Raw genomic sequence first — 25,997 nt, 5'->3', positions numbered from 1 at the left:
TCCACATTTTGATGCTATTTATGCAGTTATCTACTTCAGTAGCATTTACTAGGCTAGTCAGTTCTCTGCGGGAAACCCTTTCACCACCACTCACTTTCTATTTGGTCAGCAACATAAACGCACATCATAGTCTGTAAAGTATCTTCCAAGTAACATGCAAAAGAAGTCTGCAAGCAGCTGGTCCAATTTTTGGGTGGTATGTTGAGTTTTTCACTGCACTCACAGAAGAATAGAACCTTTCATTCATGTCCTATTCAAAACTGCTAGAAGTTACTTAGTACATCAAACACTGTTGAGAATGTAGAATGCTTATCAGCTAACACTGTGGCATTAGTGTGGAAGATTCATACTTGAGTCTTTTTCTCCCCTGGCATAGAAGAGAAAGGGAAAGTGGCCTAAGGAAACCTCTATAATATGAATCCAGGTTCTGTACTTTAAAAACTGTGATCTTTGCACTCGATTTCATAAGATATTTATATTTATTTAATGGAGTAATAGTCTTTTCCTCCAAATGTATCTAAATAAATAGCACTTTTTATATGCCTTTGTATTACTGCATCAAGAGAGAGTCCCTTCATTTGGAGGCTAAATTTTAGATTTCTGATTTAAATACAAGCCAGGTGGTAAACACCAAATTCGCTTTGAGGGACCTGGGAGAGTACCTCCATTTTTTCTTTTATACAGAATGGTGAAGCCTATAAAGTTAAATATCAATCATCTAAGCAAAGCAATTTATTTTAAGATATTCTGGTCTCTTTTAATGAATCTTTTGGCATGCTCTCTGGCCCCTAAATTGCTAATTTATCAATGTAATTTACTTGTTGCTGAAGATACATATAAGAAATGCTTAGACGGCCATCAGAAAAGATCGCCATTCTGGGCATGAACACATCTCAGTTCCACTTTAGCAAGACCTGAAACGAGATGTGAATTTTGTTAGATCTCCAAGAGTCAGTCAGAAAGGGACTGCTTGAGGGTCAGTTGAGAGAGACAGACTCCTTGGAGGGAGGATGAATGTTCTGTTTTCCGTGAAGAAAGCTTGTCAGCTGGCTGGGAGAGGCATGCTCTCCCAAGGACAATGAGAGTCATGGGCAATGTGAAGAATGTTTAGGCACCCAAAGAAACAGGCAGCCAGTGCCACAGGAGCTGGAACCAAGGCACAGCAAGAGAGACCCATGTGATTTCCCTTCAGAAGCTGAAGAGGAATTGAAATGGAAGAACAATGTGAGGGATGTCTGGAAGCTCTTCTGGAGAGACGTGACAGGCATACTAAAGGCTGTGAGTGGCCAAAGAAATGGCATTTTCAAATGTGATTCCCCCAATCATTAAGCTAGGACACCTAATGTCAGTCTGAAATCTGCCAATATCTCTGAACCCTGAAATGACAAGATACGTATAAAAGCATATGCTATTTTCAAGGGACACTTACATTAGAGATCACAAACTATGATATTCAAAGCTTATTAACAGAGAAAAATCTGGAATCTAGGAAATTTCAAATGTAATGTCACAGCTGACAACAACACATTTTAAGGAAATGCTGTGAAGAGCTTAATCAGAATTTATCACGATGTCACTGATTGCCTAGGAGTGACTTTTCCAGTGAGAGACTGTTCCTAAGCATCTGTTTCTTAATGACGTGATGTTTTTATTTTTACTTAATTTTCCAGCTAAGATTATTGAGGTGCAGGAAGGTCTTGCCAGTGGTTGACCACAGAAATGTTTAAAGATTAGAGATTAAGGATTTCTCCCACAAGCAGCCTTGGGCAGGATTAGCGCAGCTGAGATTTAAACCCATGCACCCCAGAGAATAAAACAATGTTGGAGAAAATATTGACAACTCCTAAAATAACATATTGTTTTTTAATCAAAATGTATTTTATGATGAGTTTTTAGAGCAATGCAGACCAGAGTTAGTTGAGGGGTGAGGTCTTGGAGGAGTCAGGGTGGTGGGTTCCAGAAAGCCACAGAGAAAGGTGATTCTTTCCCTTGAAAGACAGAGGAGATACTTCTTTCTCTAGTCCAGGTATAGGAAAAGAGTGAGGAGGATTCAAGGCAATTTGGAAGGGTAAAGGAAGAGATCTGAGGAAGTTGAACCAAGCTACCTTAGTAAAATAGGGTGTGAAAAATCCTAGTGAGAGGACAGGGCTGATATGGATTAAGGACCACAAGTCAAGGTCTGGGTTTAAAGCATTGGACCCAAAGACTCGCTGCAAGGAAGCATTAGCATTTGCATTTGGAACGATTTGTAATCAAAAGATTGTAATGCAAAAGATTGAAGAGCGGTTTGTTGGCCTTAATGAAGTTAGGCAATCTTATTTACAATACTATCTTTCTTAGTGAATCTTTAATTCTTGACTCCTGTTATTGGAAGCCACTTTCCACCTAAAATCCCGACAGAGTTAAGGACCAAACACAGTTATATAGTGCGTGAGTTTGTTAATGGCATTTGCATTCACACACTAAATTTTTTTTAAAAGTATTACAGAAGTCAGAATAAAATTTACAGAGTAATGCAGAGGTCCAATTCAGTATTTTTCCAAGAGATGCAGCCTCCAGAACTGTGTCTTGCTGTTTGAAATCATTAGTAAAACTCAAGGTGTAAATTAAATGGGCTTCTGTATAAAATACTGACCTATTCTTCTTTTTTTTTTTTAACATCTTTATTGGAGTATAATTGTTTTACAATGGTGTGTTAGTTTCTGCTTTATAACAAAGTGAATCAGCTATACATATACACATATATTAATAGATATTAAATCATGTCATAAATATAACAGTCCTGCTGAGTGCCCATCACACAAAATAACCTCAGGAAGGAGTTTATTTGAATTATGCTAAGGAAATGAGTTTCATGGTAAATTATATTAAAACAAAGTCTGTAAGGTAAGAGTCTGAGTTATAGTGTTAGTTCAGAAATGGCAAACAATTAGTCACCTGATAATTTTTCTAGGACAGTAATAGTCTTTTAAAATTGGTAAATGGGTGATATTTCATTAAATAAATTTCATCTTGGACATTCACAATGCAGATTTAAAAAGCATCTTGTCTCCTTAAATTCACAAGTGAATCTGGTGTTCTAAAATCTGACATAACGGACACCCGGGTAAAGACACATTACTTTAAAGGAAAATGTTGGTTCAGCTTCTTATTCAACTCAGTTATTACTGTACAACTAGGGATGACTTATAACATTAACCTCAGGAGGGAAATTGGGTTGTTTTTCTAAACTTTGCTCTGTAAATTAAACAGAATTTCAAGCTCTTGTCTCCTGACCCCAAACTGACCAATAGACAAGGGGACACAGCACCACATCTTTAAAAAATGTCATAAGAAACTCTGTCATGTGTTTACTTAAGAAAGCACTTCTCAGATGAAGCATCTGTTTCTTAATGATGTGATGTTTTTATTTTTACTTAATTTTCCAGCTAAGATTATTGAGGTGCAGTAAGGTCTTGCCAGGGGTTGAAAAGAGAGTCAAAAGCTCACATGAGATCAGAATCTAGACTCCTTGGTGAAGGAAACCAGGAGCTCCAATAATTGGATCCTACATGTCTATTCAAATGCAAATCCTTATGTAGCGGTGATAAAACTCTTAAAACTTCCATTTCAAAACATTAAACATAAACGCTAAATGTTATATCAATGATGTAATTTAGAAGGAAGAAAACAATTTTTTTTTCACCTTATAAATAGCTGTGCCAATAACCTTTTGAATCAAATTCAGGATTATCTCCTTCGAAAGGAACACTAGCAAGCCATTATAGGATAGTGTCCAAATCTTGGGCTCTAGAGCCAGATGAACTGGGTTCAAATTTTCCTCGAGCAGTAAGTATACTAGTTGTTGGCCTTAGATTGGTTTAGAAACTTCTCTGTGTATCAGCGTCCCCTCTTGGGTGACTCATTAATAGTACGTACCTCATGGGATTTTGTGAGGCTTAAAGGATATGAAAGATGCAAAGTGCTTAGAATACGTGCTTGAAAAATATAAATACCCAGTGATTGTTAGTTAACTTCATTGTTCTCACTAATATCTTAGTTTTGTTATAACTTTACTTATGGATATTCTAGTCTTTGGTAGTTTTTTTTTTTTTTTTTTTTTTTTTTTTTAAATTTATTTATTTATTTTTGGCTGTGTTGAGTCTTCGTTTCTGTGCGAGGGCTTTCTCCAGTTGCGGCGAGCGGGGGCCACTCTTCATCGCGGTGTGCGGGCCTCTCACTGTCACGGCCTCTCCTGTTGCGGAGCACAGGCTCCAGACGCACAGGCTCAGTAGTTGTGGCACACGGGCTTAGTTGCTCCGCGGCATGTGGGATCTTCCCAGACCAGGGCTCGAACCCGTGTCCCCTGCATTGGCAGGCAGACTCCGAACCACTGCGCCACCAGGGAAGCCCTCTTTGGTAGTTTTTGATAAATTTTGATATTACTAGACCCTCCTGATTTGTGAAAGACGGCAAAATTTTCTATTCATAAGAGGAAAAATCACTCATTAAGTGTGCGATATATTTATTTTATGACACCTTCAACTTGTTGGCTTTCCACACACATGACAGACAATCTACAGGCCTCCCCTAGAGAAATACGAATTGGGATTTGATCTAAAAACAAACCAACTGATACTAAATCCTAAATCTTTCAATGCTGCCTCCGGACATGGAGCAAAGACCTATTCCCACCTTTCATCTGGGGTCCAAGAAAGACACAGTGTGGCATTGCTCCAAACCGGACAGAAAAAAAACGCTTAGTTAATGTTGATTAAAGCTATGGGTTTGAGGGTAAATACCAAGTTTAAACCTAGCTTCCTTTTACCTCACATCTCACAGCCAGTCCTGACATCTGATTCTGTGCACTTGGCTTTGGTGTATGGTGTTTCCAGGGCCTCTGCAGCTTTTCAAAACATGGCCTCTTTTAATCTAATCATCGGTGGGAACAGAGTCACATGCGTATCAACATAACCAGAGAACCGCAGAGAATCACTCCAACTGCAGCAAAACATATGCGGCCATACTGTTGTGTCTCGACCACTTCCTCAGCCTCCAGCTGAATATTTTGCCCTGATACTTTGCCTGATTTTAGCTTAGGAAGCATTTTGGAGACTTTCATGGTGGAGAGATTCACTTAGCACATTTTATAATTAACTACTCTAAGGTTAAGCTTCGGCCTGTTTGCAAATTATGGATTTCATTAGTCTAAATAAAATCAGATTGCTCCCCCTAGCCCATTAGAAGCTGGGCTAACATCAGTAAAATTATTATGTTGGAGAACCATGTGTGCAGCAGGTGAAATCTTTATTATTGAAAGCTGATAATAAAAGTTTGACAAGTTAAAAATATAAACTCCAAATGTAAACTTCCATTCACATGAAACTTGCTACAGTTCACATTTGGATTGTAAAAATTCTTACCTCCACCCAAGGTCCAGGAATGGGAACTGAGTTCTTGATAGTTTAAAACAACTTTCTTAAACGTCCTAACAATTTACTCAGTGTTGACATGCCCCTCACATAGCAAGATGGCAGGCAATTTGTTACTGTCTAGGCAGAGGTTAGACGCATCAAACTCTATTTTAGAGAAGCCTGTATTGACATCAGTTGACTAGGCATCTCCAGAATCTAGCTCTTTTTTTGGAAAGAACTAGCAGGAAAAGAGAAGTGTTCCCATTTACACGTGGCACATGAAGAGTCACTTTTCAGATCTGTTCATTTAAGTCACTTCATTATGACTTTAACATCATGGACAGAAAAGGTACAAGATAAGGACTTCAGGCTTGCCTCTGTTTATTGACATTTTACATAATTCTCAATGTAGGGGCATTTTTTGATGAAGGGAGTAAAAGAACAAAAAAACTTTTTATTCAACTATAATGACTTTGTATTTTAATTTAAACCACTATGTACAGAAAGAGGAAGCAGTGAGTGGGACATTCCATGTGAAATGCAATTTAAATTGGTTAATAAAAGTATTAATCAGGGGCTTCCCTGGTGGCACAGTGGTTGAGAGTCCGCCTGCCGATGCAGGGGACACGGGTTTGCGCCCCGGTCCAGGAAGATCCCACATGCCGCGGAGCGACTAGGCCAGGGAGCCATGGCCGCTGAGCCAGCGCTTCCGGAGCCTGTGCTCCACAACAGGAGAGGCCACAGCAGTGACAGGCCCACGTACCGCAAAAAAAAAAAAAAAAGTACTAATCAAATATATCATTTCAGAGCTTCCCGGTGGCGCAGTGCATGAGAGTCCGCCTACTGATGTAGGGGACACGGGTTCGTGCCCCAGTCCGGGAAGATCCCACATGCCGCGGAGCGGCTGGGCCCGTGAGCCATGGCCACTGAGTCTGTGCATCTGGAGCCTGTGCTCCGCAACGAGAGAGGCCATAACAGTGAGGGGCCCGCATACCGAAACAAAACAAAACAAACAAACAAACAACAACTATATATATATATATATATATATATATATATATATATATATATATATATATATATAAGTTCACTTCTTATAGAAGAAATAAAGTAGAAAGATCATGGGAACAGCCTGGAAATTTTCTCCACAGCTTACGTTTTGAGCACAGGAACGTATTTACACCGTATGCATGAAGCAAATTGCTCATTTTGGAAACGACTGAAGCGAATTCAAAACAGTCTGGCAAAAACGAGGTTTCACAGCGTCATTTAATCACCATATGTAGCCTGGATATATAACCTCCAAATTTGGAAAGTAGTAAATGTCTAATAGAAGGGAAAGGAGGAAATTACATAAGAAGAACAGAGTAGAATTAGAATCCAGAGCATGGTTAATTCAAGCTGATGGCTTCAAGCAACAATCTAAAAATAAAGTGCTAGAAACAGAATAGCAAGCTGCACTACCCAAGATCACACTGGCTGCAGAGGCAAAGCTCCGTAATTGTATACAGATGATTAGGAAATATTTTGTAAGGTTATCTTCTTTACAATTTTTAAGGCTTATACTTTATGACACGTGTTCGCAATATTTAGGCGAAAAGTGAAATTAAAGAAAAATAAAGCAATTAGAAAACAAAGTGAATGAAAGCCAGATCCCTTTATAAAAGGGAAATTAAATCCATATCCCCCTTTTCCTAGACCTTAAATTTCTCAGATTAGGGCACATGTAATGCAAAAAGGGAAATTAAGTAGGCACTGTTTGATTGGAGAATGAATTACAGAGAATTCTAAAGAAGTAAATAGAAATGATCCAAACAATAAATTAAAGGGACCACAGAGCATAGTCAGACATCAAAGAGTTAGGTATGATTATTTTTGCAAAGAAACCCACATTTCTCCCACGTTGTTCTCTTATAAAACTATGTCCACTATTCTTGTATTATTAAGAAAAGTTCTTATTGTACATATACAGTTTTAATAAAATGTTCTCATTAGCACTGGCTTCCTACCTCTCTGACTGCTGCCTGCCTTCATAACCTCTTGGCTTAGGAACTCAGGAGGGCTGGGAAAGATGATGCTGGAAGGTTCTTCATTCCAGTCCAGTTGCCTTGGGGATCAATGCAGCCTCAAAGAAGCTGCATTTACTGCCACAGTGGTTCCTTTACAAAGAAACCAGAGGCTGTTAATGTGTAAAAATGGATCACTAGAGGATTGAAGGAAGAAACAGCCCTTCCTTCGTGGAATCTGTTATCTCTTTTTTACAAGGTCAGGATTTAGGGCTCATGATCTTATGGGTGGTTGATGCCACAATTCCACTCTGTTGCTTCTTTCTTTCTTCTTCTTCTTCTTCTTTTTTTTTTTTTTTTTTGCGGTACGCTGGCCTCTCACTGTTGTGGCCTCTCCCATTGCGTAGCACAGGATCCGGACGCGCAGGCTCAGCGGCCATGGCTCACGGGCCCAGCCGCTCCGCGGCATGTGGGATCTTCCCGGACCGGGGCACGAACCCGTGTCCCCTGCATCGGCAGGCAGACTCTCAACCACTGCGCCACCAGGGAAGCCCCTCCCCCCCCTTTTTTTTTAATTGGAGTAAAATTGCTTTACGATGTTGTGTTAGTTTCTGCCGTACAATGAAGTGAATCAGCTCTATGTATACCTATATTCCCTCCCTCTTGGACCTCCCTCCTCCCAAATTCCCTGCCCCCCATCTAGGTCATCATGGAGCACCGAGCTGAACTCCCTGTGCCATACAGCAGGTTCCCACGAGCTAGCTATTTTACACGTGGTAGTGTATTTATGTCAAACCTAATCTCCCAATTCATCCAACACTCCCCTTCCCCACCTGTGTCCACATGTCTGTTCTCTACGTCTACGTCTCTATTCCTGCCCTGCAAATAGGTTCATCTGTACCATTTTTCTAGATTCTATATATATGCGTTAATATACGATATTTGTTTTTCTCTTTCTGGCTTACTTCACTCTATATGACAGACTCTAGGTCCATCCACATCTCTACAAATGACCCAATTTTGTTTCTTTTTATGGCTGAGTAATAGTCCATTGTATATATGTACCACATCTTCTTTATGCATTCATCTATCGTTGGATGCTTAGGTTGTTTCCATGTCCTGGCTATTATAAGTAATGCTGCAATGAACATTGGGGTACATTTATCCTTTTTGACCCACCTCCTAGAGTAATGAAAATAAAAACAAAAATAAACAAATGGGACTTAATTAAACTTAAAAGCTTTTGCACAGCAAAGGAAACCATAAACAAGACAAAAAGACAACCCTCAGAATGGGAGAAAAATTTGCAAATGAATCAACGGACAAAGGATTAATCTCCAAAATATACAAACAGTTCATGGAGCTCAATATCAAAAAAACAAACAACCCAATTAAAAAATGAGCAGAAGACCTAAGTAGACATTTCCCCAAAGAAGACATACAGATGGCCAAGAGGCACATGAGAAGATGCTCAACATCACTAATCGTTAGAGAAATGCAAATCAAAACTACAATGAGGTATCACCTCACACAGGTCAGAATGGTCATCACCAGAAAATCTACGAACAGCAAATGCTGGAGAGGGTGTGGAGAAAAAGAAACCCTTTTGTACCGTTGGTGGGAATGTAAATTGATACAGCCACTATGGAGAATAGTATGGAGGTTCCTTAAAAAACTAAAAATAGAACTACCATATGACCCAGCAATCCCACTACTGGGCATATACCCTGAGAAAACTATAACTCAAAAGGACACATGTACCCCAATATTCACTGCAGCACTGTTGCTTATTTCTCATCATTCCTCTACTTAGTGTGAGATGAACAAGCCTCTACCTACCCAGGGCTTAGAACTTTTCTTATGGAACTTCTCTCACTCTGAATAATGGTGATTAATTACTGGTGTACTTTTTAAATCGTCTCTGTGTCACTACAATGCTCTTGAGTATTTGAACTAATTCTTAGATTTGCTGCAAAATCAGAATATTGCCTTGGGTGGCTCTTGTGTTTCTCCCACTTATTCGTGCACATACAGAGATATGTAATAAATATCAATGAAGGATCAATGTTAAGCTATATTTCTTATCAGTGAGTTTAATAGGCATGAATGAGAGATAGGTGAAGACATAATCCCAGCCCCAAAGCTCAAATGGCATTTGTGTTTTAAAAACACTTTCAGACATACCAGGTCTTCTAGTGCAGCCACCAGAGAGCCATGCCTCATTCATTATTATTAGTTCACTTACTAGGGAAGAAAGGAGATTCATTGTCTGAATCTCTTTCGTGAGATAAAAGAGAACATGGAAACAGAGCTAGGATTCCATCTTGAAGCTAAAGATGTTCAATTAATAAAATATTAAATTGAATTGTTATCAGTGATGCTATTGGACAGTTATTTACATTAAGATTTTATTTTTGTGTTTTTTTTACTTAGATGGTAAGAAGAGTGTCAGTTAAGAGAATTAAGATCATGATTAATACATACGTACTGGAATTTAAGTACTGATTTCTATTTTACTGCTCCGATATACTGACTTATACAGTTACACTTTTGATATGAAGTTATTTTAAGTCCCAAAAGAAAACATAGCATGCAAAAATCAACACATTGTGAAATGTTCTTTGCCTACTAAAATTATGGGAAAAATGTTTTAATTTCTATTTTAAAATTATGTTTTCAGCTTAAGAAAACAATCTGCTTAATAAAATACAGCAAAAAAGTACAATAATTATCAAGCCATACTTTGCCTCCAAAAAGATAATGCTAAAAGGTGACACATTAAAAAGTAAATGAACTAGTTAATTAAAAAGATAAATAGAAGTGTATATGGATATAAATAACTGCTGGTATCTGTAACTTACCCAACTTGGTCCCTGAAATAATTCAGTGAAATAGGTATTATTATGCCTATATTTCAGATATGAAAACTGAAGCTTAGAGAGTTTAAATAATCAGACCAGCGTGACACAGGTAGAAAGTACTTTAGCAAGAACTGAGCCCAGATGCATATAATTCTAACATTTAATTCTAAGTACTAAATTAATTTCTTATGTACCTAGTAGCTAGGTCAATTATTAGGAAACACATATTCCTAATTGGTGGGATATTTTTCATATTTAACTCAGTCTTAAATTTCTAGTTTTAGGATTTAGATGAGTTTCTTACTGTCACCAGGTAAGTGACATTTTAAAACCAACCCTGGTAACTGTTAGGTTTTGTTTCATTTGCTTTGTTATTAAAAACAAGACAGGAATGTTGTCCATAAGCTATTGATTACCTTTTCCAGGAGCTGACTGTTATCACTCACAGTGGAGTAAAACCTGATGAATTTCTGTGTAAACTGATTAGCCCTGGATGAATCAATAGAGTAACTTCTAAGGCAAACATCTCTGCATTCCGTTGTCAACAGTGACAAATTTTGTCTGAGTCCTTTATGGATGCTTCAAAAGACAGTAGCACTAGAGAATTTCTCTTAAACTTTTAAATGGCACTGACAGAAAGGAAATATCTTCTGTGTATGCCTGACTTTGTTTTCCTTCCCTCTTATTAGTTAAGCCTAAAAGTACAAATATAAACAAATATAATCCCCAATGCTGCATCTGAACCAGGAGAAATCTGGAATTAATTTCCAAGTATTTTGGTTCCTGTTGCAGCTGTTACAAGTGTTTGATTTGGCCAGGGAAGAGAAAAGACACTGCATACCAATTTCGTGAGCCACGGTGAAGGCTGCATGGAGACCATCATCTTCAATCACAGCACAGCTGCGTTCGGGAGAACATATGGTTCCAACGTCTGCCATTCCCAGGGTGTCACATGAATGATGCCCACATAAATCCTGCCCAGGAGAAAGAAAGAAATCACTAAAATCAATTTACATCCAGAAGGAGCCACCTTGTAGAGCCACTTGCTCACTCCAAATGTCAACACTGGGATATGTTTATGGTATCACCTGCTCAGCTCTGGAAACCTTCCAAAGACAAACTAATAGCATTGATTCTTCTAAGATTCTCTGGGTCCCAGAAGCACAGAAGGGACTCAATTACATTTTAAAAGATGTCATAAGATTGTGGCTTGTCCATTACAATAGCAGTCGCAGCCTTAACAAAGCTGTACTGTGTATATGCAGGCACATATGCCATGGATCACTTTCACATACAGTCATGCTTAGGAAAGCCTTAATATTCTGACCTAAATTCCTGCTAAATTTATCAGAAGCCAAGCCTAATAATTTGTTTTCCATCACAGGGGCAAATTGCAATCACCTATTTATGGCAGAATATAAATTTCTCAGTAATTTGGGTAAGAAACTAAGTTTTAATCTATAAGGGTAATTCCTCAAAAGATCATCTCTTAATTTTCAAACCGAGTTGTAATTTCATAGGTTGTGTCTTCAGAAATGTATACACTCTTTCCCACAGTGTTTAATGTAGTGTTTTTCAACCTGATCAATTCTCAGAAAATATATGTAATATACTGTATTTATATAAATGAGCATACGTGTTCTTCTGGAGAGAAATTGCATAGCTTTTAAGAGATTCTCAAAGAGGAACATGATCACACCTCGCTAATGGTTAATATGATCAAATTAGATGAAAGAGACATTAACAAGACAATTTTAAATTACGAAGCATATAGAGAAAATATAACCCCAATTTTTTGACATGATAGATTTGTAATGATAAACTTTCCATTAAATTCTATTTGAGTATTAATGGACATTAGACTTTCTTGTATTTTGACTCCTGTTTTCAATGACAATTAACTGACAGTATATATATTTCTATCCAAAGCAAAAGCCATAAGTGAATAACTGCAGACGAAGTTTTTAAAAATATTAATTACTGTGAAAGATGACTATTTACTAGCTGAAATAAGTATTCTCTCTGTGGCAGTTATTATCTTTGTATCTCCAACTACCACAATGCCTGACTTATAATAGGAACTCAACAAACATTTGCTTAATTGAGGTGAATTCTGACATATAGTCAGATGCAATGTAGACCTCGCATAATTTTACTTTTTTTTTTTTTACTTATTTTGTTTTTGATGACATGGAGCTAATATTTTTATTCTCCCAGGACAAAGAGAAAAGATGGTTATCCTATACAGATTTTTGCCTTACTGAACATTGTCACATACCTTTAATATGCTGTATGCTAGCAAGACCTCAACAGACTGCAGGAAGCCAGCATGAGATATTACTACTACATAACTAATGCCGCCTAGTCAATGTCAACATACTCTTATAACTTTTCTCTGCATAAAAAGCTGCATAAAAGTCCAGTTAAGGTGAATAATATTTAAAAGCTATACCCTACGATTTCCCTAGTACATTTTCAGGTGCTTATTGTGTTCCGCATATTATGAGATCCCAGCTGTGATGAATTGCACTGTGGCCGCCATATTATTATAGCTGCAGACAGTAGAAATCTCAGCCAAGTAGCCTTGGTGAATCCAGTCACCAAACCAACAATAGCTTCCCAATGTCTCCTGGGTATCCTCATATGTCATCCCATGGGATCTCAAATTACAGCTGTTGAGAACAAATTAGTAGTTTTTAAAATTGAAATTGGAACACACTTTTGCATAACAAACAGTCTTTGAGATAATTATATAGTACAATACATGTTTTAATCCATTTTCCCCCATTCATTTTAGTAGCTTTAAGACCAAAGGCCCAGGTCATGGTGTAAGTGAACTGCTGGACACTGTGGGTTATTTCTGCACATGCATATTTTTTTAAACCGAGTTTTATGTTTATCTTCACAATTTGAGGTTCAAATAACAAAACCGAAGAATTGTTTCCCCTTCTTACTCCTTACTTCATTAATAAGCTCGGATGAACAGCCACAGCTAATGGAAATGGTCCTCTTGTTCTGAATAGAGTTTAATGTGGATTCTTAATCTCTCTCTGTTTATGGCTAATCAGTTGCTCATTAGAGCCCATCAAACCTCCTTGTCATCCTTGAATTGCATTAAATGCATTTGGCCTTTTGCCACGGAAATTTGTACATGTGACAAAATAATGAACAGAAGCAGTTATTTTTTTAATCACACTGATTAAACTCTTGACTGCATAGCCACAGACTATATTTCTGTACCTGTAATTATGTAAACTGGCAACCTTTTCACTTCACTCATGCAATTTCAAACCGTGGCAGCTCAGTTATGGTTTCTTCCTCAAGATATACAACAAATGCCTGTATTTCTTTGAGAGGCCATGTTCACTCCATTGCATTAAAACTCAATTTGTGCATCAAATTATTAAGAATACAGCACATCACATTCATGTCTATTTTCTTTTTTTTTTTTTTTTTTTTTTTTTGCGGTACGCGGGCCTCTCACTGTTGTGGCCTCTCCCGTTGCGGAGCACAGGCTCCGGAAGTGCAGGCTCAGCGGCCATGGCTCACGGGCCCAGCCACTCCACAGCATGTGGGATCTTCCCGGACCGGGGCACGAACCCGCGTCCCCTGCATCGGCAGGCAGACTCAACCACTGCGCCACCAGGGAAGCCCAATGTCTATTTTCTGATGGTGATTTATAACAACATTTACAGGTGAAAACCTTATTTGAAGTTTATAGAAATTTTATTTTTTTAATTCAGAGAAAGAGTAAGGACACCATTGGGGTAATAGCATCTATCTAACTGTCTGTCTGTCTGTCTCTCCATCTGTCCACCAATCCATCTAGCTTCCAAATCTGGAAGCAGGGGATACTAAAAGAATGTAGAACACATACAGTAGCCACATAAGAGGCAAACAAAATAAAAGTCCTGGGCTTCCCTGGTGGCGCAGTGGTTGAGAGTCCGCCTGCCGATGCAGGGGACACGGGTTCGTGCCCCGGTCCAGGAAGATCCCACATGCCGCGGAGCGGCTGGGCCCGTGAGCCATGGCCGCTGAGCCTGTGCGTCCGGAGCCTGTGCTCTGCAATGGGAGAGGCCACAACAGTGACAGGCCCGCGTACCGCAAAAAAAAAAATAAAAAAAAAAAAATAAATAAAAGTGCTGTCAAGAATTTTTCTGCTTTGTCAGTGTAAATCTGAAGGGAAGTTATATCTCTGCTATGTTAAAGATGGTTCTTTTTATACAGGATTGATATCTTATCATGATATTGATATCGTGTAGACAACAATGCAATGGAAGATTTAATAAAATGTAAGGGTTGCAAGAGCATGCAGAGATTTAACTGGTGGGTTTGTGGTGTCATCCTGGCCAGAAGCCAGGACTGGGACACTGTATCTAAAATAGAGCGGAGATAGTCAGCAAGCCCAACAAAAACTTGACAGGGAGGTCACTGACATGGTGACTAAGGGTGGTCATTTAAAGGATCATGAATATGGCAGTATCTGTAACCTATCGTGAAGCTTAGAAGGACTCACAGTACCTCAGACCTATTCTTGTGATGGAGTGGGGTCGGGGAGGGAGCCAGCAAAGTCTGCTACCTTGAGAAGCAGGTGTCCAGAAGCTAATACAATTTGGAAAATCCCAGTGGTCGGTACTGGGTGGGGAAAATGAACTAAGCCGATGTAACTGTGCAAAGTGGAAGGCATAACAGGAGACGCAGGATTTCTAGTCTTGATGGGAGATTGGTCCCTCAGGCAGCATAAATGCGCTGAAGGAAGGAAGGAAATGTGAAGGCTGATAAGGGCAGATATCATCACAGCTGCAGTAACGGCAGCCAAAATGAAGGCGGGGTACCTTGTATGGGGGAATCTAGAGTTAAATAGCAGCATCTTCTATTTCTACAGATATTACCCCCTGGTAAGGACAAGCCCAGAGCTCAAGGGAAGGGCAGAGAAGAAGGTTTAACTAGCCTCAGGTATCTACCTATCTGTCTACCAGATTCCTAGTGAAGAGGGATTAGTGACAGGAGAATTGGGTGTGGTATGTATTTTAGCCATCAGTATTACAGACATATACTTATTCATCATAATTCATATTTGTCCAGTGGATCTGATTCTTGAGATGTCATTTGCCTTTCTGGCTACCTAAATAGCAGCCCCCAATAGGAGAGGTCTTGATTTGGACCTCAGCAGAAACTACATTAATAGGGTCTGTTAGGCCAACCGTGACAATGACACATGTTCTGCAGTCTCTGTCCATGCTTCTGGATACAACTAGGTAACACAAAAAACATGGAGCTCTGCTGGATTAGGGACCAAGGGATCCAGGTACACTTATTCCTAAAACAATTATTGTGTGTCCACAACCTGCCAGACACTGTGTGAAGTGCTGACAGTGTGGTGAATAAATACAATAAGATCTGATCCTGACCCTTAAGAAACATCATGATCTACTGAGCAAAACAAAACATATCGAGAAGGAAACAGATTGAACAGATTGCTGAGGGAGTTCAGAAGAGGAATTGCCAAGCTCTTCTTGGGGGAATCAATAAAGGTGTTTCAAAGGAGCTCACTGGATCTTGAGGGATGAAAAGGAGTCTGAGAGTGTTAGAGGAAGGGTATTCAAAAAAGGAAAGACTCATGAATATATCAGGGGTGGGAAAAAGCAGGGTCTGTTTTGGAAATGACAACCTGTTTCTTGTGGCTGGAGTACAGGATAGACCCGGTGGAGGATGAACAGGGGAAGCTGGAAAGGTAGCCTTGGCCCAGAGTTCCAAGATAGGGAACTTATCCTGGTAAATATGAGATAAGAAGAAGAGAAAGGAAAGATGGAGCACATTGGAGATTGAGGGGAATAGATGCTCAGAAGAGTCGTCGTTCTGAAGAATGGAGATGGAAGCTGATTAGAGATAGTGATGCTTTAAATTCAACTCTATTAATTAGAATCATTGCATGTATTATTTATATGCTTTGAGATTACTTTCCTTCATCAATAGCATTAGGAATTTGGACCAGGTGGTTTATGGATTTGTTCCAGCTACACACATGTTGAGATTAAGGGAAAACACTTCAATTTATAGATGGAGAAATTAAAGCTCAGGGGTCATTAGTGTCCAAAATCAGAAGCTTGAGACTGGTGGAGCTGCAATTCAAACCTATATCTAAACACTCCAATTCCTGAACTTACTTCACCAAAGTGCTGTTAAATCATCACCTGTGTTTCCCCCGACATTACTCTTATCTGTTACATTCATAATTTCTACTTGGGCAAGAAAATTCCTTTGTTGTAACAAATAACACAGTCTTTCTCTCTGTAGTATATCTGGTGAAACTCAATAATCTAGAGGCACAGTAAAATACAAAATGCACTGAGAAAGAGATTCCAGAAAGCAAGAAACTGGAAGAGATGTATAAGAAACCTGGTGACATCATTAACTTGCCTGTCTCTCACCTGCCGCATCAGATCAGTCACTGTAAGTCACTGACTCCATCTACCAAATGTCTCATGTAGGTGTCCTCTCTTTCTTGTTCCTTCCTGCCTGGACTATCACCTAAGGCTTCTAAATGTTGCTTTTGTCTCCTGTGACTTCCCTACCTATATGCTGCAGTCAATTACCTTTTAGAGCCCAGACCTTATAGGATGCCTCCATTTCTGCAAAACTTAAAAGGCATGCCAACCTCAGCCTGGCATTTAAAACCTTGCACAATGCTACCCAGGCTTCCTTGTTTGCTTTAACTGCACCTTCAGGATCCATTTTGTCCACTATTTCCTGCATATCTCCCCAACTTTTTAGGCCCAAATTTTAGCCCAAATATTCCTCCTGCTAGAAGGGATTAATTTACTCACATCCACTTCTTTTTAACACTTATTGACTCGACCCCTGCCTCTCTATTTCTAATGTCACTGTGTTAGTTTAGACCATCTTGAGTCTCTCCTTGAAGATTATGGAAATAGTCTGTAAAGGCTCCCACAGGCTCTAGCTCAACTACTTAGGCCAGAAGGCTCATTCAAGAACACACCTCTGATCATTGCTCTTTTCCTTCTGATGCTCTTTCCATAGACTCCCACTGAATTTAATTTACAATTTAAACTCTTTATGCTACCAACTGAATCATGTTCCCTGCCACTGTCTAAATTCATGTATTGAAGCCTTAATCCCCAATGTGATTATATTTGGAGATTGGGTCTATCAGGAGGTAATTAAGGTTAAATTAAATCATAAGGATGGGGCCCTGATCTAATAGGATCAGTGTCCTTTTAAGAAGAGATGCCAGAAAACTCTCTCTTACCCCTGCCCCCTCAAACACACCATGTAAACACAGAGTGAGAAGGTAACAGTCTACACGCCAGGAAGAGAGTTCTCACCAGAAAGCAAATAGGCTGAAACCTAGATCTTGAACTTCCCAGCCTCCAGAATTGAGAAAGTAAGTTTCTGTTGACTATGGAGTTTTGCGATGGTAGCCCAAGAAGACTAATACACATGTCATAGAATTTCTTCTATAAGCTGATTGTTATCATCTTCTCTAGACTAATCTATCCACTCTCATACTGTCTGTCCTATCATACCTAAACCCCTATATTTCCCAGAATTACCATGCTGCCTCTGGACCACTGCACTATTAGTTTGGTGTGTCTGCAATGCCTATTTCCTCCTTATAGATCTGGTTAATTCTCCTCTTTCTTCCAAATTGAACTCAGATGGGTTAGGCTACCTTCTAATGTATTTCCATGACATTCAATGACCACATTTATTACAAAAGTCATCACACTGTATAACAATTATTCATTTCCTTGTCTGTTTCCTAGAATAGGTTCTTTGGAAAGGGGCTACTTTTCAAACCTCTTCATCCCTCTTTGACTATTAGCAACATATTGAATGTTTGAATAAATTTGCTGTAATATTTTTACTTTAGAGATCACTAGACAGGATGAACTTCCCTTTCAACCATCTGTCAGCTGTTACTCTGAGAAGTTTATCTCTGTTTCTCTTTGTATGAATGTCTTTATCTGTCAACTTATGATAATGTCACTATGGTTGTAGACCATTGAAAGGATTAATTATAAAATGGTTTATGACTATGGATAGCATCTTATGAAATGCTCAATAAAAGTTGGTTGAATCCAAATCAAGTCTGTCCCTCCTTTGAGGACCAATTCAATTCTACATTTACAATGAAGCCTGTACAAAGATACAGAGGCAGAATTTATTCTTCCTTCCTCTTTCCTTTCTAAGCCTTTTTTTATAGCTTAGTTACAGCATTTATTAGAGTTTTCCTAACATTAGACTGATTTATGCATATATCTGCTTCCTCTCCCCTTGTGATAAGCTGGGCTGGGCAGGGACCAGGTATTTTCCATCTCGCTGCTTTCAGCTCCCTAAATGAGTGTCTCACACTTAGGAGATGCCCAGAGGCATGTGCTGAAAGTGAGGAAGACAACAGTGAAATATGTCCTGTGTGCTGTGGTTTACTGTCTCTCATCTAATAGACTTCAGATTTTATGTAATATTCTTCATAATTAATTTAGATATAATTTACTTACAACATTATATTAGTTTCAGGTGTACAACATAATGATTCAATATATGTATATATTGCAACCTGATCACCACAGTAAGTCTAGTTAACATCCATCACACACATAGTTACAATTTATTTTTCTGGTGATGCAAACTTTTAAGACCTACTCTCAGCAATTTTCAATTCACAATTTATTTTTAGAATGTCAACTTGAGCTGCTGAATCTGCTCCCAGTCTTCCTATTTCTTAGACATTTAGCCTTCTATTGGTTAGAATTGACCTATCGGCTATGATTCCTTGATAAGGGTTTGCTTTTGAATTTAAATGGGATTTGAACTCAAAGGGGATTTGAGCTCAAATATGTGATTGAATTAGTCGATCCAGTCTACAAGCAAATAAGAAAAAGCACATCCATTTCCTTCTTCCAAGCTTCCAGTCTTCCTCTGTCATAACCTTGCAAGGAGCCAGCTGTTAATTCTGGGTGGAGTTCCCACCACAGCATTATAAGGCAGAATGCAGATTGGGAGTTTGGGACTGACATGTACACACTGCTGTATTTAAAATACATAACCAATAGGGACCTACTGTATAGCACAGGGAACTCTGTTCAGTACTCTGTAATGGCCTAAATGGGAAAATAAGTTGAAAAACAATAGATGCATGTATATGTATAACTGAATCACTGAATCACTTTGCTATACACCTGAAACTAACACAACACTGTTAATCAACTATACTCCAATATAAAATAAAAATTAAAAACAAATAAGGCAGAATATAGAAGTGAGGTGTTAGCTGACACACAATTGCCTGTTAACTGGCACACTGATGATTAATGAAGATGAATGAATATTTTCTATTATATAGTCTCGTAGCTGGTTCAGTTTCAATCCAATGCTTCCAAGCCATGAAAAAGTAAAGCTTTCATTAATGTTGTGCAGGGGTGAGGGAATATTAAACAGACGAGGTCGGGCATGTTCAGGGTGGTATGGTCATAGACAGGGAATGTTAAACAATTTCCCACTTTTTTTCTCAAGCAGGTAGGTGTTTTGTTTTTAAAGGAGAGTGCATCATCTCCAAAATGGATTTAGGAGTGTGCCTTTAAGGAAACTATCTTAAAAGAAAAGAGGAAGCCAGGAACCAGAAAAGGATTCTGGAAAGCAAACATAAATCCTGGGGAGATCAGATTTCTACTGTTTGATGGTAGAAGTGGTATGAATTCCAGCGTAAGTGCCACTCTGGAATGAAAAGGGCTCCTCTTGCAAAAAAGTGACTGGTGCTATATTTCCCTAATTAGGACAGTGCCTTGTGCTGGGGTACAGTCCTGACAGTGAAGCCTGTTAGTTTGATAAATGAATTACTAGCACTATTCTGCTGATTCCTAGACATAACGCTCAAGGTGCCCTCGGCTAGTCAACAGGGGTGGAAAACATATCCTCACACATTTGCTTCATGCCTGAGAAACAAGCAATTTAGGAGAAGACATCTGGATACAGAGTTTGAACAGTGCTCAGAGCCCATCAAAACATGGAGTTCATGGCTTGGCATCTGGCTGCTAAGCAACATACCTCTTACATTCAAAACAGAGATGTAAAAGTATATCCTGGTGCCAACTCCGGGTATTTCTCATTGAAAAAAAAATAGCCATGGAAGTTTTTCTTTAGGTCCTAGATATCTGATTTCCATGAAACTGAAGATCTCAGATCATTTCTCCTCTAGCCCTCTTGGTTTCCACATTCTGAAGTATTAGGCAGAGATTAACATTATATTTTAAAGTACTCTCAAATGAATGCCTCATGAGTCTTGTAATATTTTTCTCAGCCCCCTAATTAATTGCACTTTTAAAATTAGGTGCATACATTCATAATAATATGCTCTTCAAATATTTGGTTCTCATCAAGTTAGATGTATATACCAGAGGGCCAACCACAAACTAAATGAGATTTACTTTACTAAAAGTATGCTTCTGCTTGGCAAGGAGGCCAGGGAGGGCCCATGTAAAATATTTTCCATGTGTAGACTAGTTTGAAAAATGAATGTTCTTATAATACTTATTAAAATTGAGATAGATATTAACTTATTTCCCCCTTGCTTTATCTATTTAAAGGAACTCATATATTTCAAAGCTTGGAAAATAGGAATTGTTAACTACCCAAACAAAAAACAAATCCAGAAAAAGCAACAGACAGATCATTTAGAATCCCTGACTAGTTTCCCATTTTTTCTAAGAAGCAATTAGGAAAATTATGGGGCAGGAAATAGGGAGTATTGGGGTCTTCTATTAAAGTTTATGGAATGTGCATTTTTATTCAAAAATGAAAGTGAACCATGAAAATGTTCAAAGTGAACACTTTGCAGTAGTATATCTACAAAAGTATTTTTTCTTCAGTCTTTAGAGAACTTCCTTCCATAAACTCTCTGAAGCCTCCTTCTTGGCAGCCCCTAGTGATGTAGCAAAGCAAGAAATCCAGACACGGAAAGTTGCGAACCAAAAAAAAAAAAAAAGAGACTTGGAAACCAAATAAGAAAGGGATAGTTTTACAGGAGAACTTCACTTCATATGGAAGGCTACAAAAATGAATGTTCTTCCGTTTTAAAGATTAATGTTGTGCGGAAAAATTAAAGGATGGTTTCCAGGAGATCACTTCATGAAGAGAAAGGTTTTCCATTGTGCAAAGCACTGTGCGTTGCCCACTTCTCCCTAAACTGCTGCCCTCAGGCATCTTTATTTACATGTGGTTTACATCTGTGTCCACCCCGTGAACCACAAGTGTTTCTCCACTCCAAATTTATCAACACTTTTCCTTCACACCAGAGGTGCCTTAGTAAAAATAGGAGAATTAGGTGGTGGAGCTATGTGATTCTGAAACCTCCTGCAAGCCATCATTGAATTTCCTGTCCTAGTTCTGGTTGTTCCCTTTGTACCATGATTTTGAATAATATTTCAAAGCTTCTAATCCTTCTCTCTATCCTGGATGGATCTCAAACACTTCAAGAATGAGCTTTCAAAGTCCATTCTTACCAGGCATCTGAAAGCATGACTCAAAACCGCCAATCAGAGTAGAGCTGTGAAAACTGAGGCTCAAAGCTCTGAGCAAAACAAGCTCAAAACCAGTCCAGACTCTGTATCTGAATGTCACACTTTTGTGGCGGTCTACATAGGTATTGTGTTCCTCCCAGAACCTCTGGGCCTATAAAGATCCACATTTTTTCCCTTCCTGTAACCCCCTTCCTTAAAAGAGGGAAATCCTGGGAAAACATTCCTTCATGTCTTGACTTTTTGCCCAGATCTTTCCACACTGGGGCTTCAGAAACATTCATCCAAAACCCAAACATGCAAGCTGGATGTGACCCTTGACTGGCAGCTGTGGAGGATGGAGAAGTTCTTGCCGTGCATTGGAGGACTAGGCAAAGGAGTTGCTAAGGAATCTCACAAGATTGGGTTTCTATATCCTCCTGGCCATCCCCAATCCCTTCCATCCAAGGAAGCAAGATTCCACCAAGCTGTATATGTAAGAACTCCATTAGGAAGCCAGACTGGAAAACAAGTCCTTCCTTTGGAATGTCTTCCCTTGACTTATGTCTTGAAAGGGGTCCAAGTAAGAAGGTATGGACATTTACAAAGGAAGATGGTGGATAAAAGTGACTACAGTGAATGAATCATCAGCCCTTTCCATTAGGTTAGACAAAGTTATATCTTTGGGTTCATTGGAAAGTAGATGATCCCTGATTCCAAAGACAAACTTGCTTTCCTCCTTTTCTCATTTAACGACGCACATTTTCCCAAGCATTCTAGCTCCATTTTACCATATTTATGCATCTATGACTGCGTATCTCAGACTGGAGACATCCTGCCTGTTTGACTGATTGTGTAAGCAGGTCTTGGTCATTTAAGGCTTGAATTGCTCCGGCTCTATCCCGAATACAGGAGCAGAGTTGGAGGCTGGCTGGGTTTCCTGCGAGAAGCAGGGAAGCAAACCCATGGGGGCAGGCGGTTTGTGGGAGAAACAAGGCTGTCAACAAGGCTGTCCCGTTGACCTACCTGCTTACTCCGGGGCTTGAACCACTCCCCCAGGCGGGACCTACCTCCCGAGTAAACAGGATGGCCGCGTCGTAGTGTTCCTCGTGGTCATCCTCCAGCTGGTTGTGCTGGTGCTGCCATTTGCAAAAGTTCTTGAGCGTCGCGGCCGCGTTCTTGCTCACTTCCAGGCTCTTGTCTTTGTCTCCCAGCACCACCACCTTCACCACGACCAGACGGATGTGGTTCTCGATGCTGGCGTGACTGTACAGCTTGTTGGCGATGGAGGCCAGGGTCAGGAGGTAATGCTGCAGGCCCTGGCCGTACATCCGCGCCATGGACGCGTCGGCCACCAGGAGCAGCTCCACCTGGCGGGCCCGGGAGATGGAGCGGCGCCGCCGCTGCCGCCGCCACGTCTGTGGTCTCTGACTCCCATCGGACGAGGGAGCTGACTGGTCCGGGAGCTGCGGGGACAGCGCCCAGCGTCGGTCCGGGCTGCTGTGCGCCGGGGGGCGCTCACGGGGCCCTGGCGGGGACGTGGGGGTCTCGCAGCTGGTGCGAGGCGGCAGGGCCTCAAAGCTGAAGCCCTCGCGGGTATAGACGTGCAGGATCCGCGCGGACCCGTCCCCGTACACGCGCCCGGCCTCCGCCTCCGCCCAGGGCGCGCGCAGCAGCGGCTTCAGGGTGTAGCGCGCGTGCTTGACCGCGAAGAAGCCGTCGAGACCACCGCAGAGGTCAAAGACAGCCAGCGAGCGAGGGCTGCCGTCCACCGTGCCCCGGTAGAAGCAGTGGCCCCGGTGGCGCCGGGTCGCGTTCGGTCCGCCTCCTGCGGGCACAAAGCCAGCGGCGCCCACCGAACCATCCCGCTCTAGGTCCAGGAGGAACCTCCGGCCGCCCGCGTAGATCAGGTAGCCCACCTTGCCGCCGCCCGAGTAGAGCTGGTCGATGTTCTGCACAAGCCCGTGGCTCCTGCGCTGCGGCGCCAGCGGGTGAGGGTGGCCGGGAGGCTCGGCCGGCTCCTGCGCCACCTCCCCCTGCCGCCGGCTGGGCTGGGCGGCCGCCGCAGCAGCCCGAGGCTGCCCGGCTTTATCCTGGGCAGGTGCCTTGGCGGGGCCGGCCGCGACCGGGGGCAGGCGGAGCGCGCACAGCAGCAGGGACGCCCACCCGAGCAGCATAGTGCGCTGCCCGCGGGGAGGGGCTGCGCGACGGGGACGTTATGGGGATTTGTTATTCGCTCTGGAAGTTACCGGGGCGGGAGGTGGGGACACACATACACTTGCTTGCAAGGTTGAGTCAAGTGTCGGAGGGAGGGGGACCCGGCAGCAGCGCCAGCCTGTCCCGGCCGCAATGCCAGCGTGCGAACTTTTCTTTGTTGGTTTGCAAAATGTTTGGATTCGTGCTCCCGAAAGAGGAGGAAAAAAAAAAAAAACGAATAAAAAAAAAAAGAAAGAAAAAGAAAGAAAGAAAAAAAAAAAGCCGGGTTATGGAGAAAAGGGGAAAAACCCCAATCCAACCCCAGCCAAGATTGGGGCACCGAGAAAAGTAAGGAAGGTGCCGCGCACCAGGCGGGCAACTGGTGCGTGCTGCCTCCAGCCCCCTTGCTGCTCGGGACCCGCCGGCAGCAGGGGTTCCAAGCTCCGGAGCCCTCTTCCTTTCTTATTTTGTGGGTTTCCTTGACTCTACTGGAACCCGGAGGAAGGGAAGAAAGAGAAGAAAAAAAGCCATAAAAATTGAAACAGAAATGCAAGGGGCGGCCTGCGGCGAGCCAGCGAAGCTGCGCGTCCGTGTCCCTTCGGATGCAGTGTCTTCCTGCCCGCCGTCATCCCCAGTCGGCCGCTGCGAGCGCGGAGAGCAGCGCGAGCGCTGTGAAGATGCGAGGAGGTGGAACAATGAATTTATAGCGGCATGCCATCCTGCAATGGCAATTTCAACAATTCGTCACTGCAAGCTGCCTCTTAAAGGGAGAGCTTCCCCCACCACTCCCACCCTTCCTGATCCGCGCCTAATCAGATGGGGGAGGGCGGGCCTGGGGGGTGATCGAGGAAAGGGCGACCGCGGAGGAGGAAGGGACCCGGTGAGGTGGAAGGAGGGGGGAGGGAGGGAGCAAGGGCGAGGGGGAGAAAAGTATTTGAGTAAGAAAAACAGAAGATTTCTTTGGCCTCATTTAAAGCCACAGCGGCTGGGGTTTGTCTGATATTTCACAACCCATCGGGGTTGGCTAACCTCGGCTTACCTCATCTCCTGACGGGGTGTTTTGGTATGTTTTTAAAGTTACTGAGACGTTTCAAGTCTCTCTCTGCCCCCTTTTCTCCTGCTTTTCTTTCCCTCGGTAGGAAGTTCCTGACGCACGTTTTTGCCCTGTGCACGCCGGTGCGCTCTGGCCTCGTAGACCTTGCAACCGCATCCATCAGCCAAGGGCTTTCAGCTTCCCGTGCGCCCCCTCGCCCCGCTCTCCCGGTACCGGTTTCCTCCCTTCGCATCCCTCGGACTCTTCGTTCTCGTTCTTGGACGCACGCTAGGTTCGGGCTTCGGGTGACTAACTTTTCCCAGCCACCAGCAGAGTGGCCACGCAGGCGGAGAGCCGCGGGCTCTTCCTGGCGCGTCGCTGCGCCCCGAGGGCTGCGTGTCCCCGGGACAGGGCCGCGGAAGGCCTGGGAACTCCGCGCCTTTGTGTGCGAGCCGCGGGCTCCCCCCTTTCTCAAGCGCGCCTTTCATCCGCGCCCACGATCTGTCACTTAATCCCGGATGACTGGAACTTCCTTTGCTTTGCTTTGCTTTAAGAAGGCAAGGACGGGAGGGGGGGAGAGTTAACTCTTGAAGGGAATTGCGCTCATTTTTTTTTTCTCCCCATAATATTAGGAAAAAAATATGTGCCCACACTTTTCTCTTATTCCTTAGTCTAAAATGATATTTAAATGATAAATACCCATATATGTATTTATTTCTCCTAAAACAACCACCACCACCCTTGGCCCTGACCTACTATCATTCTCAGAAATTCCTTTTAGGTGAAAAAGAAGACTTTTGGGGGGAGGAAGGGCGCAGGTTGGTGTTTATTAGTATCTGAGTGGTATTGTTACTGCTACTTGGTTTCTCTCTCCTCTTTCTTTCCTCACATTATCAACTCTAGTAGAAAAGAAGGAAAATCCGACTTTTTAACCACTACTGATAATGGTTAGAAGGTCTACTGTGGGGACAAGAGCACCTTCCTTCCCCATT

At 41.6% G+C, this 25,997-nt stretch overlaps 1 protein-coding gene across 2 annotated transcripts in view; it reads right to left on the bottom strand.

Annotated features, from left to right (window-relative positions):
- Positions 1-25,782, bottom strand: part of ADAMTS5 (ADAM metallopeptidase with thrombospondin type 1 motif 5) — a 46,899-nt gene extending 21,117 nt beyond the window's left edge. The window contains exons 1-3 of one of the 2 annotated variants that reach the window (XM_081234482.1): positions 25,012-25,782; positions 22,847-24,691; positions 11,102-11,234 (exon numbers count right to left, since the gene is read on the bottom strand). In XM_081234482.1, the coding sequence (XP_081090608.1) occupies positions 11,102-11,234; positions 22,847-23,953 (1,240 nt within the window). In that variant the 5' untranslated portion in view covers positions 23,954-24,691; positions 25,012-25,782. The remainder of the gene's footprint in view (positions 1-11,101; positions 11,235-22,846; positions 24,692-25,011) is intronic. The other variant, XM_081234483.1, reaches the window with a different exon arrangement.
- Positions 25,783-25,997: the final 215 nt, after the last annotated feature.

The sequence above is a fragment of the Mesoplodon bidens genome (genome assembly GCF_964165515.1).
Source record: "Mesoplodon bidens genome assembly, chromosome: 5".
NCBI lineage: Eukaryota > Metazoa > Chordata > Mammalia > Artiodactyla > Ziphiidae > Mesoplodon > Mesoplodon bidens.
This window is presented reverse-complemented; position numbering and strand designations above follow the sequence as displayed.